The sequence below is a fragment of the Bacillus rossius genome, chromosome 3, assembly GCF_032445375.1.
Source record: "Bacillus rossius redtenbacheri isolate Brsri chromosome 3, Brsri_v3, whole genome shotgun sequence".
Lineage (NCBI taxonomy): Eukaryota > Metazoa > Arthropoda > Insecta > Phasmatodea > Bacillidae > Bacillus > Bacillus rossius.
The window spans coordinates 129,944,318-129,961,277 of record NC_086332.1 but is presented as its reverse complement, the minus strand read 5'-3'; the positions used below and the strand labels follow the sequence as shown (position 1 = coordinate 129,961,277).

Sequence of the window (16,960 nt, the reverse complement as noted above, 5' to 3'; positions counted from 1 at the left end):
TGTCTGATGGTCCTCCCCCCACCCTGAGCTCGCTAGACAAGCCAGCAGGTCGTTCAGTTTGACTGTAGCAGTTGATTGAATTAGTCTACGCACTAGTGACACGTCGGAAAAATGCCAAGTGGTCAGACGGAGCAAAGGGATAACCTCAAGGGTTAAACTAGGGAAAACTGCCACAGAAGCTTATGCAGTGTTGAAAGAAGTCTACGGGAATGAATGTTTATGCCACACACAGGTTTTTGAGTGGTTTAAACAGTTTAAATGAGGGCGTGAAACGACCGAAGACGATCGGCACCCAGAACGGCCCTCCTTGTCAAAAATGGACGAAAACATTTAACAAATTGGTAAATTAATCCGCGCTGATCGTCGTCTGAGCATCCGAGGGATTGATGAAATGACAGAAATCGAAAAAGAAAGTGTTCGACCGATTTTGCAGGAATCATTTAACATGCGGAAGCTTTGCGCAAAAACGGTGCCGAAACTCCTCACTCCCGAGCAAAAGGAATCAAGACACAACATTTGTACTGACATCCTAAACAACATCGCCACTAATCCAGATTTGTTAGCCAATGTGATTACTTGTGATAGATCGTGGTTTTTTACTTACGATCCTGAAATAAAGAGGCCATCCATGCATTGGAAGAGCCCAGCTTGCCAAGGCAAAAAAAAAAGCCAGTATGAGCAAATCCAAATTCAAAGCAATGATGATTGTGTTTTTCGACATTCGTAGCATTGTCTACGTTAACTAAGTACCCGAGGGTCAGACGGTCAATCAACATTTCTACATCGAGGTTCTGACGGTACTACATGAGCGTGTGAGAAGACGAAGACCCGAATTGTGGAAGACCAAGTCCTGTATCCTTCATCGAGACAATGCAACAGCCCATTCTGCCTTGTCTGTGAAAGCGTTCCTCGCAAAATACAGCATCACCGTACGCGTCCGACCTTGCCCCCTGTGACATTTTTCTGTTTCCCAAGGTCAAGTCGGCGCTGAAGGGGACACTATTTGAAACTGTGGAAGCAGTTAAAGCAAAAGCGACGGAGGTTCTCATCCAGCTGACAGAAGAGGACTTCCAGCACTGCTTTCAATAATGTAAACGTCGTATGGACCGGTTAGGGATCGCTAATGGGAGTAAATTGAAGGCATAAAAATTCTTCTGTAATTGGTAAAGAATAAAAGGTTTTGTGACTTCAGTCCGGTTATTTAATAGCCATACCTCGTATGTACACATTCCCAAAATACATGTCCAGGAATCATTCTATTTGAAAGAGCTGATGATCAGTATATTATGCATCCACAACCTCAAGGAAACAAGTAATATGGTGCCACTTTTTGAAACACTACATTGATAAATATATTCCATTGAGTGTAAAGCATTTGCACATTTTTACTGATGGATGCTTGGCACAAAACCGAAACGCCAGTAATGTGAAATTGTTTTCAGTACTAGTAACCTTAAGAGATTGATACTGTGAACCAGCATTTCCAGATTCGCGGACAATAGTTCCTACTGTGCGATCGGGATTTTGGCGTTGTAAAAAGAAAGTTGAAACATTCAGTTTGTATATAAACAGTGAAAGAGTATCTTGAACTGATAATATCATCCAGTAAAAAACAGAAAATTAAAGTGATTAAGCCAAACACTGACATCATTTCCGATCATAAGAAGTTGTGACATGCATTTTACAAAGTAAGTATTTTGTTTGTCAAAACACATAGACATAATCTACTAAAAGATAAGGTGTTATTTTAGGTGACAAGTTTCATGCATTTTCTTCACACATCAGAAAATTAAGGAGTTGTAACGGAAATGGATTTCATGGACGGTATTGTTGAACAAAACTTCATACTGAGACTTGGAGGTACCACACATTGTATACCTAAAGCAAAGGCATATTCACAATGACGTGTTCCCATTCAAAAGCAAAAAAAAAAAAAAAACATTAGGACATTAAGAAACTGGATCAATATCTGCCAAAGAAAGACCGAATTATTTATTTCTATTTAGAACTTTTTGATTGACCCACTATTTAAATCGTGATGGGCTGAATGGGTTTTAGCTGCGTTAATACTACAGAAAAAAAATTTGTTTATGAAGATTAGCTAAGTGGTGTATAATGTCTCAGAATTCACATTAAAGTGTAGAACGTATAAGGCGTGACTTCTAAGTGTTAAATGACGTTTTATTTATTTGTGTATTTATTTTGGAGTTTGTGCATATCTAAGTGCATTAAGTGTTTTCTATTAAGTATTTTTAACCAACATGAATTATATATTTAAATAAATTAATAATATAGTAGGCCTATATCAAGCCTACTTAATTTTGATGCCTTTTTATGCTAATTTATTTTGTAAATTTTATAAATTACAAGTTTTATTCAAGAGTTTAATGTTTCATTGGAAGAATTTAGTGTTTAGTAACAGTTACCTTAACAAAAGTGTTTGAGAGGATAATAGTCTATTTATTGACTTCATATATTCAGTAGTAACATCATAACATTAATTTTGATATTTACCCAAGTGCTAATTTAAGAAAAATACATTCTGTTGCTACCACATGATGCTCTAACTTACAGAGAGTTTTTTATCTCTCCTGAACAAAATCATTTCAATGACTTATGGGGTTTCTAAAACCATGGATTCAGTTGTAAAGGATTCTAGGTGATTGTTAATAGTCAAATACCCAATCCTAAACATCAATGTTTCTATAATTGTGAGGTACGTTTTACTACAAAATCTTTTTTGACTGAAAATATGATCACTATTTATTCTTTCTAATCATTTAGCAGATAATAGTATTTTTTTTAGCAGTTTCTAAAGTTAAATAAAATAGTTCCGTCTGTTCTTAAGAGTGAGAAAGTGAACCTGTGACGCACAATCTCTCCTCCAGGAGGCGCCGTGGGAGGTGCCCGAGCATCCTGTACCCGCAGACTGGCCGGCGCAGGGGCAGGTCGAGTTCCGAGACTACCAACTGCGGTACCGCGAGGGTCTGGACCTGGTGCTCAAGGGCATCAACGTCACCATCCAGGGCGGGGAGAAGGTACAGCGCAGTGCACCAATGTACAAGCTCTGAAGTGTTTTGGTTGTGTGTATGCCCACAGAAGCACTCCAATTTTATGAAAAACATTTCATCGGAGTCCCTGGAAACGTGTCCTTATTACTCCTTGTATAATTTCTTTTTTTTCATGTTTATGTTGACGAGTTGTTACTCGGTGATTCAAGGCAGGAGCATGCTCTTAGAAGCTGCAGTACTCCTGACGTTCCCAACGCAAGACACTCCTTGGGGAATCGCCATTGCCTTCCTTATAAGGGGGTGGAGGGGACTACTAAACCGGGAAGGAAGTTACTGGGGGTAACCTGTGAAGGGCAAAATGACTGGTCGTAACAGGGACTACCACAGCAGCGGCACAGGAGAAGGGAAACAGTGTTGTTCCTCGTGCTGGCAGGTGGGCATCGTGGGGCGCACGGGAGCGGGCAAGTCGTCCCTCACGCTGGCGCTGTTCCGGATAGTGGAGCCGGCAGGAGGCACCATCTACATCGATGGCGTGGACATCACCAAGATAGGCCTACACGATCTGCGCTCGCGCGTCACCATCATCCCGCAGGACCCGGTGCTGTTCTCCGGGCCGATGCGGCGCAACCTGGACCCCTTCGACCGGCTGTCCGACGAGGCCGTGTGGACGGCGCTGGAGCAGGCCCACCTCAAGGACTTCGTCAAGTCCCTGCCGGCAGGCCTGAACCACGAGGTGTCGGAGGCCGGCGAGAACCTCAGGTGGGCGAGCGGCACTTGTGTCGGGGGTCGGAGACCTAGCTCTCATTCGATATGTCAGCTCACGTCTACTGTTATGACCACGGTGATGTTTACATTATTAATGTTTTTTTAATTGTTGTGTTTGTAAAGTTGTACATTAAATAATGGGGAGGGGGCCAGGCAACATTTTTTACCCCCTGGGCTATTAGTTTCTCTCGACTGTCCTGATAAACTTTATTAGTAAATACTCTCTCTTAAGTTCTCCTTTTTAAAGAAAATATATGGAATCGAGGAATTAAATAATCTATACTAATATTATAAACCTGAAGAGTTTGTTTGTTTGTTTGTTTGCTTGAACGCGCTAATCTCAGGAACCACTGATCCGATTTGAAAAATTCCTTCAGTGTTGGATAGTACATTTATCGAGGAAGGCTATAGGCTATATTATATTATCAATGACATTAGGGATCCTTACTAAAAGTCCAATAAGGTAACCCAAAGTGTAAAAAAATGACCCGAAAAAATCCTTACAGGCGTGCGCTGCGAATCCTATTGATTATAGAACAAAACAATGTACTACCACTTTGCAGAACATATAATTGTCTTCGAAAAATATCGCGTAACCATATGTCTAACTATTGTAGTTATCTCACAATTAGTGTTTTCTTTTATTTTTTAAAATAATTAAAATGCCATCGCTTCAAAAACTCTTTGTGTACCTTGGTATTAATCCGTATCAAAATAAATTACTGCATATTCAAAACGAATTCAATACCTTTCTAGAACTTTTTGAATTATTCAATTCGGACGTTTCATTCAAAAGATATCACGATATTTTAAATGTAAGTATTAGTGTTGTAGCCAAATAAGTATTAAGTATTGCACGCGCATGTATGACTAGCATTGAAGACCTAATCTCTAAAGTGTACCCATATAGAAAACAAAGACTACCAGTGGATGTGTCAAAGGGCAATATTGGCAGCTACAAACAGTAGCGTTGACGACATCAAGAACATGATACTGGGTAAACTTCCAGGAGATAGAGTGAACTACAGATCCATTGATAAAGTAATGGATCAAGAAGATGTGGTACATTATCTACAAGAATTTTTAAATTCTTTAAATCCGAGTGGCCTTCCCTCACATTCACTCAAATTAAAAACTGGCTGTCCAATTGTGCTGCTAAGGAATCTTAAACCACCAAATTTATGCAACGTAACCAGACTCCAAGTAAAATTCCTTCGCGATAACGTGATTGGTGCTACAGTATTGACTGGTCCAGCAGTAGGGCAAACAGTGCTGATACCTCGCATACCTATGATACCAACGGATTTGCCTTTTCACTTTAAGCGAATTCAATTTCCGGTGAAGGTATCGTTTGCGGTAACAATTAATAAGGCCCAGGGACAAACATCTAAGTACGTAGGAATAGATTTACGACAAGACTGTTTTTCGCACGGGCAACTATATGTTGCTCTGTCGAGATCTGGTTCGGGAGAAAATCAATTTCTACTTCTGCCGGAAGACAAAACTAAAAATATAGTTTATGCAGCAGTACTTTAATATACCAATGGTTATGAATGTTTTGAGAATAACCTAAAACTGTGCATCTGCCATATTATCTCAGAAAGTCACAATACCCCCCAACAAAGTCCACGCGGACAAAGTCGCGGGCACTGCTAGTCAAATATATTTTCATTGGTAAACAACCACTACTAAAAAATTTTTTAAAATTTTTTAGCCATATAATGTTGGCACATTCTCTTGTGCTATCTGTAACAGTTTCAGTGAATTTACATACAATTTGGCAATGTAAAATGCAGTGATTTTGCAAATACATTTTTTTACAACCTCAGCCACAAATTATTACTTAATATTTGGATTGTTTGGGCCATTAAAATCCTTGACGATCTATGGACACATCATAGATCATGACTCATACGCGACTGGAAGATTGTTTCTATTCTTATCGATGGCTATAACTGGAGATGCTGCAGCCTCCTTGGAGGCTAAGTCCCAGCAGACTACAATTCTACGCACTGTGAAAATAATGACACTATACCTAAGCTATATTAGGCAGCCATAAACTATGTGTTCTGGACATGAGAAATACAAATAGAACACTCCTTTGGGTAAATAAATTTTCTCATAGGATCACAATAAAGAAACTACTTAACAAATTGATACAATAGATTAATTGGCAACAACAAAACAAAATACATAACCATTTTCAGTGATAAATGGAATAGTGACACAGCAATTTGTTACAAGTAACTTAATCATGATCTCGATTAATTTCTCTATAGCTAGAGTAGAAATAATGTGACATTTAATGATGTGCATAATACGTCAGCCTAAATGCAACAATCTTTTAATTAATCAATTTATGGGGCTGCAACGATATTCAATACAAAAAGCAATTTCAAAGTGAAAGGTAAATACACAATGTCAAATCGAGGCTTTCACTGCATTAATTATGTCGAACCCAAAGTTGCATCGCAAACTAACACTTAAGCAGGAGCTGAAGCATCGAAAATTGAATGGCTCGTCCTCCAGGTACTGACAGTTTATGGCAGAGGCTTACGTGTGCTACGCTACTGCGCAAGCGTGCAGTGGGTGGGAGGGGAACCATTGAGCGGAGGGAGGGGAACCAGAGAGCGGAGGGAGGGCGGCTTACGTGCAGAACAGGAACTGTCGCAGCTACCGCTGAAATGCCAAAGCAATGCGAATAACTATTTTAAAATATAAATTACTTTAACCAAGAATCATTAAAAAAATATTTAATTTAAATTGTGTCACCAACAAACAATTTAAATATTTATATTAATTGTATGCATTGCTGTAGATGACAATTAATCTTAGATGAAGTTTGAATAACATTTATTTTTTTTAATGTAAAATAATTTTTGCTTAGTGTGAAACATTATTGTGATTTAATTAAGTTAGTTATCTGAGAGTCTTGTCATAAAAATATGTAAAAAATAAGGTTTAGTAATATTTTTAAATATAATTAAAAAGTCATAAAAAGAGTTTAATCGAAATATTATATATTAAAAATAATGCACATAAATAAGTTTAGTTTAAAATATTTATTTTAATATTTGCAATTTTTTTATTCAAATATTCACAAATTATTTGATATTATTCTAAATACTGCAATTAATATTTGACTTACAATCAAAAGTTCTATTCGCATGGGTATTGCAAAGTACAAAGCTGTGGCAAATTTTAGATAATTAAGTAGAGACGTGTGTCAGGTGTTGGGAAATATACAGAAACAGAATTGTTTACACACTTTAAAGGACTAACTGTACCTACAGTCAGTGGTCTTCGGTTTGGAGCAATTCCGTAGTTCGGCACTGATAGAGCTAGTGTTCAGAATTTGGGTGCGGGTTTCAGGTTGCACCAATGCGCTGCCTTCATTTTTATTTTATTAATTGTTTACCATACCTGTTAAGTCTATTTTAATTTCAATACAGTTGATAGCTGTAAATAAATATTTGCTTGGTTTTTCTTGTAAAGATATAGTGTCATAGGACAATACTGGATAGTTGCTAGTCACTGGCGCAAACAAAGGTGCAGCGAGGGAGCACGGCTTGTTGCAGCGTGGGGCAGAGACAGCTCATCTGCCTGGCCAGGGCTCTGCTCAGGAAGACCAAGGTGCTGGTTCTGTAATGACTGACGGGAGCTAGATTGAGAGAGGGAGCATGGCTTGTTGCAGCATGGGGCAGAGACAGCTCATCTGCCTGGCCAGGGCTCTGCTCAGGAAGACCAAGGTGCTGGTTCTGTAATGACTGACGGGAGCTAGATTGAGAGAGGGAGCACGGCTTGTTGCAGCGTGGGGCAGAGACAGCTCATCTGCCTGGCCAGGGCTCTGCTCAGGAAGACCAAGGTGCTGGTTCTGTAATGACTGACGGGAGCTAGATTGAGAGAGGGAGCATGGCTTGTTGCAGCATGGGGCAGAGACAGCTCATCTGCCTGGCCAGGGCTCTGCTCAGGAAGACCAAGGTGCTGGTTCTGTAATGACTGACGGGAGCTAGATTGAGAGAGGGAGCACGGCTTGTTGCAGCGTGGGGCAGAGACAGCTCATCTGCCTGGCCAGGGCTCTGCTCAGGAAGACCAAGGTGCTGGTTCTGTAATGACTGACGGGAGCTAGATTGAGCGAGGGAGCATGGCTTGTTGCAGCGTGGGGCAGAGACAGCTCATCTGCCTGGCCAGGGCTCTGCTCAGGAAGACCAAGGTGCTGGTTCTGTAATGACTGACGGGAGCTAGATTGAGAGAGGGAGCATGGCTTGTTGCAGCGTGGGGCAGAGACAGCTCATCTGCCTGGCCAGGGCTCTGCTCAGGAAGACCAAGGTGCTGGTTCTGTAATGACTGACGGGAGCTAGATTGAGAGAGGGAGCATGGCTTGTTGCAGCGTGGGGCAGAGACAGCTCATCTGCCTGGCCAGGGCTCTGCTCAGGAAGACCAAGGTGCTGGTTCTGTAATGACTGACGGGAGCTAGATTGAGCGAGGGAGCATGGCTTGTTGCAGCGTGGGGCAGAGACAGCTCATCTGCCTGGCCAGGGCTCTGCTCAGGAAGACCAAGGTGCTGGTTCTGTAATGACTGACGGGAGCTAGATTGAGAGAGGAAGCATGGCTTGTTGCAGCATGGGGCAGAGACAGCTCATCTGCCTGGCCAGGGCTCTGCTCAGGAAGACCAAGGTGCTGGTTCTGTAATGACTGACGGGAGCTAGATTGAGAGAGGGAGCACGGCTTGTTGCAGCGTGGGGCAGAGACAGCTCATCTGCCTGGCCAGGGCTCTGCTCAGGAAGACCAAGGTGCTGGTTCTGTAATGACTGACGGGAGCTAGATTGAGAGAGGGAGCACGGCTTGTTGCAGCGTGGGGCAGAGACAGCTCATCTGCCTGGCCAGGGCTCTGCTCAGGAAGACCAAGGTGCTGGTTCTGTAATGACTGACGGGAGCTAGATTGAGCGAGGGAGCATGGCTTGTTGCAGCGTGGGGCAGAGACAGCTCATCTGCCTGGCCAGGGCTCTGCTCAGGAAGACCAAGGTGCTGGTTCTGTAATGACTGACGGGAGCTAGATTGAGAGAGGGAGCATGGCTTGTTGCAGCGTGGGGCAGAGACAGCTCATCTGCCTGGCCAGGGCTCTGCTCAGGAAGACCAAGGTGCTGGTTCTGTAATGACTGACGGGAGCTAGATTGAGAGAGGGAGCATGGCTTGTTGCAGCGTGGGGCAGAGACAGCTCATCTGCCTGGCCAGGGCTCTGCTCAGGAAGACCAAGGTGCTGGTTCTGTAATGACTGACGGGAGCTAGATTGAGCGAGGGAGCATGGCTTGTTGCAGCGTGGGGCAGAGACAGCTCATCTGCCTGGCCAGGGCTCTGCTCAGGAAGACCAAGGTGCTGGTTCTGTAATGACTGACGGGAGCTAGATTGAGAGAGGGAGCACGGCTTGTTGCAGCGTGGGGCAGAGACAGCTCATCTGCCTGGCCAGGGCTCTGCTCAGGAAGACCAAGGTGCTGGTTCTGTAATGACTGACGGGAGCTAGATTGAGCGAGGGAGCATGGCTTGTTGCAGCGTGGGGCAGAGACAGCTCATCTGCCTGGCCAGGGCTCTGCTCAGGAAGACCAAGGTGCTGGTTCTGTAATGACTGACGGGAGCTAGATTGAGAGAGGGAGCATGGCTTGTTGCAGCGTGGGGCAGAGACAGCTCATCTGCCTGGCCAGGGCTCTGCTCAGGAAGACCAAGGTGCTGGTTCTGTAATGACTGACGGGAGCTAGATTGAGAGAGGGAGCATGGCTTGTTGCAGCGTGGGGCAGAGACAGCTCATCTGCCTGGCCAGGGCTCTGCTCAGGAAGACCAAGGTGCTGGTTCTGTAATGACTGACGGGAGCTAGATTGAGCGAGGGAGCATGGCTTGTTGCAGCGTGGGGCAGAGACAGCTCATCTGCCTGGCCAGGGCTCTGCTCAGGAAGACCAAGGTGCTGGTTCTGTAATAACTGACGGGAGCTAGATTGAGAGAGGGAGCATGGCTTGTTGCAGCATGGGGCAGAGACAGCTCATCTGCCTGGCCAGGGCTCTGCTCAGGAAGACCAAGGTGCTGGTTCTGTAATGACTGACGGGAGCTAGATTGAGCGAGGGAGCATGGCTTGTTGCAGCGTGGGGCAGAGACAGCTCATCTGCCTGGCCAGGGCTCTGCTCAGGAAGACCAAGGTGCTGGTTCTGTAATGACTGACGGGAGCTAGATTGAGCGAGGGAGCATGGCTTGTTGCAGCGTGGGGCAGAGACAGCTCATCTGCCTGGCCAGGGCTCTGCTCAGGAAGACCAAGGTGCTGGTTCTGTAATGACTGACGGGAGCTAGATTGAGCGAGGGAGCATGGCTTGTTGCAGCGTGGGGCAGAGACAGCTCATCTGCCTGGCCAGGGCTCTGCTCAGGAAGACCAAGGTGCTGGTTCTGTAATGACTGACGGGAGCTAGATTGAGAGAGGGAGCATGGCTTGTTGCAGCATGGGGCAGAGACAGCTCATCTGCCTGGCCAGGGCTCTGCTCAGGAAGACCAAGGTGCTGGTTCTGTAATGACTGACGGGAGCTAGATTGAGAGAGGGAGCATGGCTTGTTGCAGCGTGGGGCAGAGACAGCTCATCTGCCTGGCCAGGGCTCTGCTCAGGAAGACCAAGGTGCTGGTTCTGTAATGACTGACGGGAGCTAGATTGAGCGAGGGAGCATGGCTTGTTGCAGCGTGGGGCAGAGACAGCTCATCTGCCTGGCCAGGGCTCTGCTCAGGAAGACCAAGGTGCTGGTTCTGTAATGACTGACGGGAGCTAGATTGAGAGAGGGAGCATGGCTTGTTGCAGCATGGGGCAGAGACAGCTCATCTGCCTGGCCAGGGCTCTGCTCAGGAAGACCAAGGTGCTGGTTCTGTAATGACTGACGGGAGCTAGATTGAGAGAGGGAGCATGGCTTGTTGCAGCGTGGGGCAGAGACAGCTCATCTGCCTGGCCAGGGCTCTGCTCAGGAAGACCAAGGTGCTGGTTCTGTAATGACTGACGGGAGCTAGATTGAGCGAGGGAGCATGGCTTGTTGCAGCGTGGGGCAGAGACAGCTCATCTGCCTGGCCAGGGCTCTGCTCAGGAAGACCAAGGTGCTGGTTCTGTAATGACTGACGGGAGCTAGATTGAGCGAGGGAGCATGGCTTGTTGCAGCGTGGGGCAGAGACAGCTCATCTGCCTGGCCAGGGCTCTGCTCAGGAAGACCAAGGTGCTGGTTCTGTAATGACTGACGGGAGCTAGATTGAGCGAGGGAGCATGGCTTGTTGCAGCGTGGGGCAGAGACAGCTCATCTGCCTGGCCAGGGCTCTGCTCAGGAAGACCAAGGTGCTGGTTCTGTAATGACTGACGGGAGCTAGATTGAGCGAGGGAGCATGGCTTGTTGCAGCGTGGGGCAGAGACAGCTCATCTGCCTGGCCAGGGCTCTGCTCAGGAAGACCAAGGTGCTGGTTCTGGACGAGGCGACGGCGGCCGTCGACCTCGAGACGGACGACCTCATTCAGGTGCCTTGCCACTCCACTAGGCAGCCTACTATCTCCACCACGCAACACCTGCACTCGTAGTGTGGCACTTTCATCCGAAAACACTGTGTGTGTGTGTCTCTTCAGATGAAATTGCAAGCATGCCATTTAAGATATGTACGAGTCCGTAAATGTTTGGGTCAGGTCAAGTCGAGCCAAGTCGAGACCACACTTTAGTAAATTAGAGTCAAGGTCTGAAAAATAGAGTCAAGCTTAAAATATTGCAACATTTAAAAAGAAATTTTTATGTTCCATTATCATTATATTAATGTTAATATATGTCTGCAATGAATTAGTCATTGATGACAAGTGAATAAGTAAAAAAAAAGTATTTGTGATTTATTTAAAAAAATAATTATCGAATGTCGCGGCTTTTTAGAACGGAAAGGAAACAAAAAAAACATGGTTTTCAAACACTAGATACGCCCCAAATTTACCCTGAAAAAAGGTTTCTTAATTACTACTAGTTTGTGAAAAATAATAGTTTATAGCTTACATTACTACACCAGCATCGGACGTCGCAGTTTCGGGGAACGAAAAGTAGGCCTAAATAAAAACGGAAAATATGTTATTCAAGTACCAGAAACATCCATAAATTTACCCTGAAATATGTTTTATTAATTCTTACTGGTTTGTGAAAAATAACGGTTTAATGCTTGGGCCTACATTACAATTCCTGTGGTTTCACACTGCCGCTGCCAGTCATTGTTTACCCACGATCGTGTCTCTCTTTGTTTAGCACAACTGTAGCCAGCTAATTCTTCCGTTTCATATATTGAAATTTATCCCTCGATCCAAAAGGCTTGATCCTGTGGTGTATGATGCTTACTGTTTTAATTCAGTATGTCAATGATTCTGATGGTGTAATGCTGTTTCCCTAGAGGTTTGCTATTTATCCAGCTATCAGATGAACAGTTAAAGTGGAAGGCGTGCATGATAATGAAAAACTAAAAACTAATAAAATTTAGTGAAAGAATGCAGTTAATCATTTGTAATCTGCAGTTAAGTGGATAGAAGGGTTAATACAGTAATAACAAAATGTCTGAAAGTAATGAGCATGAAAGCAAATGAGTCTGATTTGTAGCTGTATTTACTGATTCATAGGTAGATTTTAAATCCATTGATGACATAACAAAGTAAAGTACGTTTTTTTTTAAAAAAGAATCTACTAATTGCAAAAGAAAACTGGCCAGTAACCAAATGTTTTCAGTAACTAGGAGTTTAAACAATTTTAATGGTTACAATAGAGTTAAATTCATAATTGACTCTCTTTTAAAATTTTTTATAACGCTATAAAAAGGTTATTATTTTATTTTAAAAAATCTATTGTAATGCCTTTTGGCAGATAAGTTTTGATATATGAGTCTGTTCAATATGTATTTATTTATACTTAAATTTTATTGTCCAAAATTAAACTGATGTACTTAGATAATTCACATTCCACTGGACTTAGTTGGATTCTGCTAGCCGGACATGTGGAGCGGCGTGTTTACGGAGGACTGGCTGCTAATCAGGGAAGGTCACTGATTAGCTCCAGCCTTTGACAGAGGCGTATCTCCCGAGGAATGTGCCAACAGAGAAGTCGGGGGAGTAAACCGGAGTAGAAAGGTCCCCGACAGGTTAACCCACTGCACACACAAGAACAAAAAGTGAAAAATAAAGAAATAATAAAGAAATCAAAAGGTTAAGTTAGCTCGGTGGATCCACTTATCTCATACGTGGGGATGTCTAGAAGCTAATACCTATCGGCAAAAACAAACTCAAGTAGCGAGACCAAAAAATAAAATATATAATAAAACTTCAACATTACAAGACTGGCAAAGGGATTAAATCCCTTGATTATTGTAACTTCATGATGATTAATTCGCCGTGGTTGCACTCCTCAGTTAGAGGGTGCAGAACAGTAGACGCACACCAGGCTACTGCACCACAGACACTATCCCTAGGGGGCTTGCGACGAGCATAGTTAAAGCTAACTCTGGAAGGGGCAGGAAATAGGGGGAAGGGGAAACTTCTGGTGTGGTGCTGGCATGGGTTGGCTGCGCCGGCCACTATCGCAGGTAGGTTGTATGGTAATGCACCACGGGTGTCTAACCAGCTGTGCGGCCAGGCGGAACAAATATGCCCCGCTGCTAACAGAGCATGGTAAGGTTTGCGCGTTCGGGCACTTAGCGCAGTACAACTTGCTGTGAGCAGACACACTGCTTAAAGCTTAAATAATAAGGACCCCCTAGGAATAAAGAAATAAAAAAAACTTAATGTGAACCCAAAACACTTATCAGAATTACGAATAATAAAAAGTAAGTTAGTGCCGAGAAAATCACTAATTTTTGATACTGTGGCATGATCCTGATGACTTGATACTGTAGGACATTATGCTTACTGTTTTAATTCAGTACGTCGGAAGATCCTGTACATAATAAAATATTTTCATATAATATTCAATTATGATGGCAAGTCGAATAAAAAAGATTTTTTTTGAACCTACGATCATCATTTTTTTTCTTATTTTGCAATTTATTTTATGTGCATATTCTTCCGACGTACTAAACTAAAACAGGAAGCATCGTGTACCACAGGATTATGCCATCAGTATCATGCTATCAGGATCAAACCTTCAGAATTCAGGGATAAACTTGTATACATGAAACACCAGCCATAACGAACACAGAATAGACGATGGCTGTAATTAAATAATTCCCTTGAAAGACTACAAAATTCAATGTGTCGGCTTCTTCACTGCACAGCACTAACTGCTCGTAGAAAATAACCAACACTAAAAATTGAAACTAAATTTTAGTCTCCCATTAGACTCGTTCATTACGTCTCTGAAAATTTCGTAATACATTTACATACGTAATCTGACAAAACAACAAACACGGAAAAGAAACATTAAAGACTCCTTACAACTGCAATACAGTCAATATTTAAACAAATTTCATTCATACAACACCATCTACATTAACTAAAGTTCTCCAAAAAAATCTTAAATAGCCTACTCGGGTAAACATAAACAATGAATGTCAGGAAGGCGGAGTAACTGGACGCAGTGGGTAATGGTACGCACGTCAGTATCTGGCTAAAGAAGAGGAGACGCACGCGGGAGCGACGGTGCTACCATGCTGCGAAAGGAGTAACTTCGTTCTAGTCGAGTTGCAATGGCGTGCGGTTGAAGTTATGTCGGATATACGTGTATTTTTTTTAATCGGAGATTTTTCCAATAAAATCTTGCATTCATTGCATTCGAGGTAAAGAAAAAACTGTGAACTTTTGTAGAATTTTAGATGTTAATAAATAATAAGTGGTGTTTTTGCTATTATTTATTAATTTGTGATCGTTTCAACTGTGACTGTCAGTAAACTGACATGGCGTCGTTTGGGGTATTCGTACGCAGGGATGCGTACCAGTTCCCCATCTGCGTTTCATTCACCCGTGCGAAATCTGGTAACTGTTATGTTTAAATGGATCATATAAATCGTTTTGTACATTATGAAAATAACAAACAAATATGTAAACTAACTTCCCCAGTTACAAAACTATCGACATCAAGGACTGCAGGGACCAGGAAGGCACTCACACGAAAACGGCGTTCAGAAATTCTAACAGCCAATCCAAGAAAAAATATTGCTGGAAGAAGTGAAAACAAAGAGGAAAAATAAAATGAAACACAAGCTGAACATGATACAGGGAAGCTAAAAAAATGAAAAAGAAGAAAACAAATAAAAACATTTTCAGCGATTCGTTTGTTTCTTCTAGCAAAAACAAAGGAAATACAAAAGATCTTTGTCAATATGATGACATTGATGATTTGGATATGGTGGCTTCATCTTTCCAACAAAAATAGTACTAATGATATATGTATGTTTTGTGGAGAGTTTGTTAAGGACAGAGAAATGTGGTACCGCTGTGGCAGGTTTTCGGGCTGGGTCCATTCAAACTGTAGTGCTACAGAAAATCATTAAAATTTTGTATGCGATTTTCGTCAAGTGAAAGTATAATTATTTCGATAACTTTAATGCTGAAATAGTCTACATCTTTGTCAAAAAAAAAACTTTTATTACTTATTTTGATGAAAATTAAATTTTTCCATATATTTGCAACTATGGTTTGTCAGTGTGTAAATGTGTTGTTTTGTGTTAGCTCTCCCTATTTGTTCATTAACAATGCAAATAATGAGTAAGTTACGTTATAAACTATATATAATTTCATTCAAGTACCTACAAAAATGTTTTAAAAATACTTAACTGCAAGCTTGAATCAGAGGCTATGAAAAAGTAAAAAAAAAAAAAAAAACTGTAGATAAATATCAAATCATGCATGTATTTAATTTTAAAAGAAAATAATTATTTATGTCCCCAGTATAGCACAAAAAGTATATTTTGTTATTAAGGTACATTGTCATATTAAAAATAATAATATTTCCATTCAGGGAATATTCGGGAAAATTTGTATGCACCAGAATTAGCATAGAGGGTAATATTAAAATACATAAATTTAGTGCGTTCGATTACCCACTCAAGTCGGGTAATCGTACGCAATACATATTTTAATAGTTTCATTAAAAAACCATACTTCCCTTTTAAACAATGTACTAATATTCGGCTATATTTAAACTGAGTTAATGTCGCTTTGCTACAAATTAATTACATTGCTTTTTAATTAACAGAAATATAATGTGTCAAAGTTAAGTGCGTACAGTTACCCTTCCTTCCCCTAGTATATGAATGGGGCTCCGGGCGCAGGGTCCAGGGTGTGGAACCAGTGATGCCGACCGCCATCTTTGAATGTAACGTCGCGGCGGCCATCTTGGATTAGTATGACCTTCAACATTACCTTGACCTTCAAAATATGCCAAAATTAGCCAAAATTTTCCAATATTTGCCTAAAATTCCTCAAAATTCGCCAAAATGTCCATTTTTTTTGAAAAAAATTCCGCCTAAAAATCTCAAAAAAATTGTTAATACAAAAATTAGGATTTCGAAAAACCTCAAAAGTCATTTTGCCTTAGAAAGAACACACATTCCTAAAAGCGGCTTAAAAGTACTAAGAGCTAGCCGCTTTAAGCCGCCGAGGTCATGACATTGAAAATTAGGATGCCTTGGCAGCCATTTTGAATTATGACGTCATTGTTGCAATTTTAGGTTACAGCAGCCATCTTGAAAATCTCTATTTATTATCCAATATTAAAGAAAAAAATTAAAAATTTATAGAAAAAATTAGTAAAGAAAAATTAAAGAAAAACATTTTTAAATATACTTTTTCGACATGGAGCTCGGAGTCCTCGGTTCGAACCCGGTGAGAGCAGAAAAAATTAAAATGTCGACCGAATCTTCTTCGAAGGAAGCAGCTGTCAGACTGACTCCCCCCACCACTTATATTAAAGTATATATATCGTCACCTAGTATGACGTCATGAAATACAGTAATTTTTATGTTAGAAAATCGGGAAATTTTTTAATAATTATTAAAAAAATGATCATTCAAATTGAATAATAAAAATTTAATAAAATATAACTTAAAAACCACTGTTGCACTCATCATTATGGTCGCCACATTGGATTATATAAATTTTGCATGTGTCGTTACGCCCGCCATCTTGGTTGAGTAAAATGTCATTGTTACACTTTACGTAACGACCGCCATATT

At 41.8% G+C, this 16,960-nt stretch overlaps 1 protein-coding gene across 3 annotated transcripts in view; it reads left to right on the top strand.

Moving 5' to 3' along the window:
• The window catches only part of LOC134531245 (ATP-binding cassette sub-family C member 3-like), a 289,530-nt gene that overhangs the window by 248,310 nt on the left and 24,260 nt on the right, over nt 1-16,960 (top strand). For all 3 annotated transcript variants that reach the window (XM_063366935.1, XM_063366937.1, XM_063366936.1), the window contains 3 exons: nt 2,889-3,038; nt 3,445-3,770; nt 11,183-11,297. In XM_063366935.1, the coding sequence (XP_063223005.1) occupies nt 2,889-3,038; nt 3,445-3,770; nt 11,183-11,297 (591 nt within the window). The remainder of the gene's footprint in view (nt 1-2,888; nt 3,039-3,444; nt 3,771-11,182; nt 11,298-16,960) is intronic.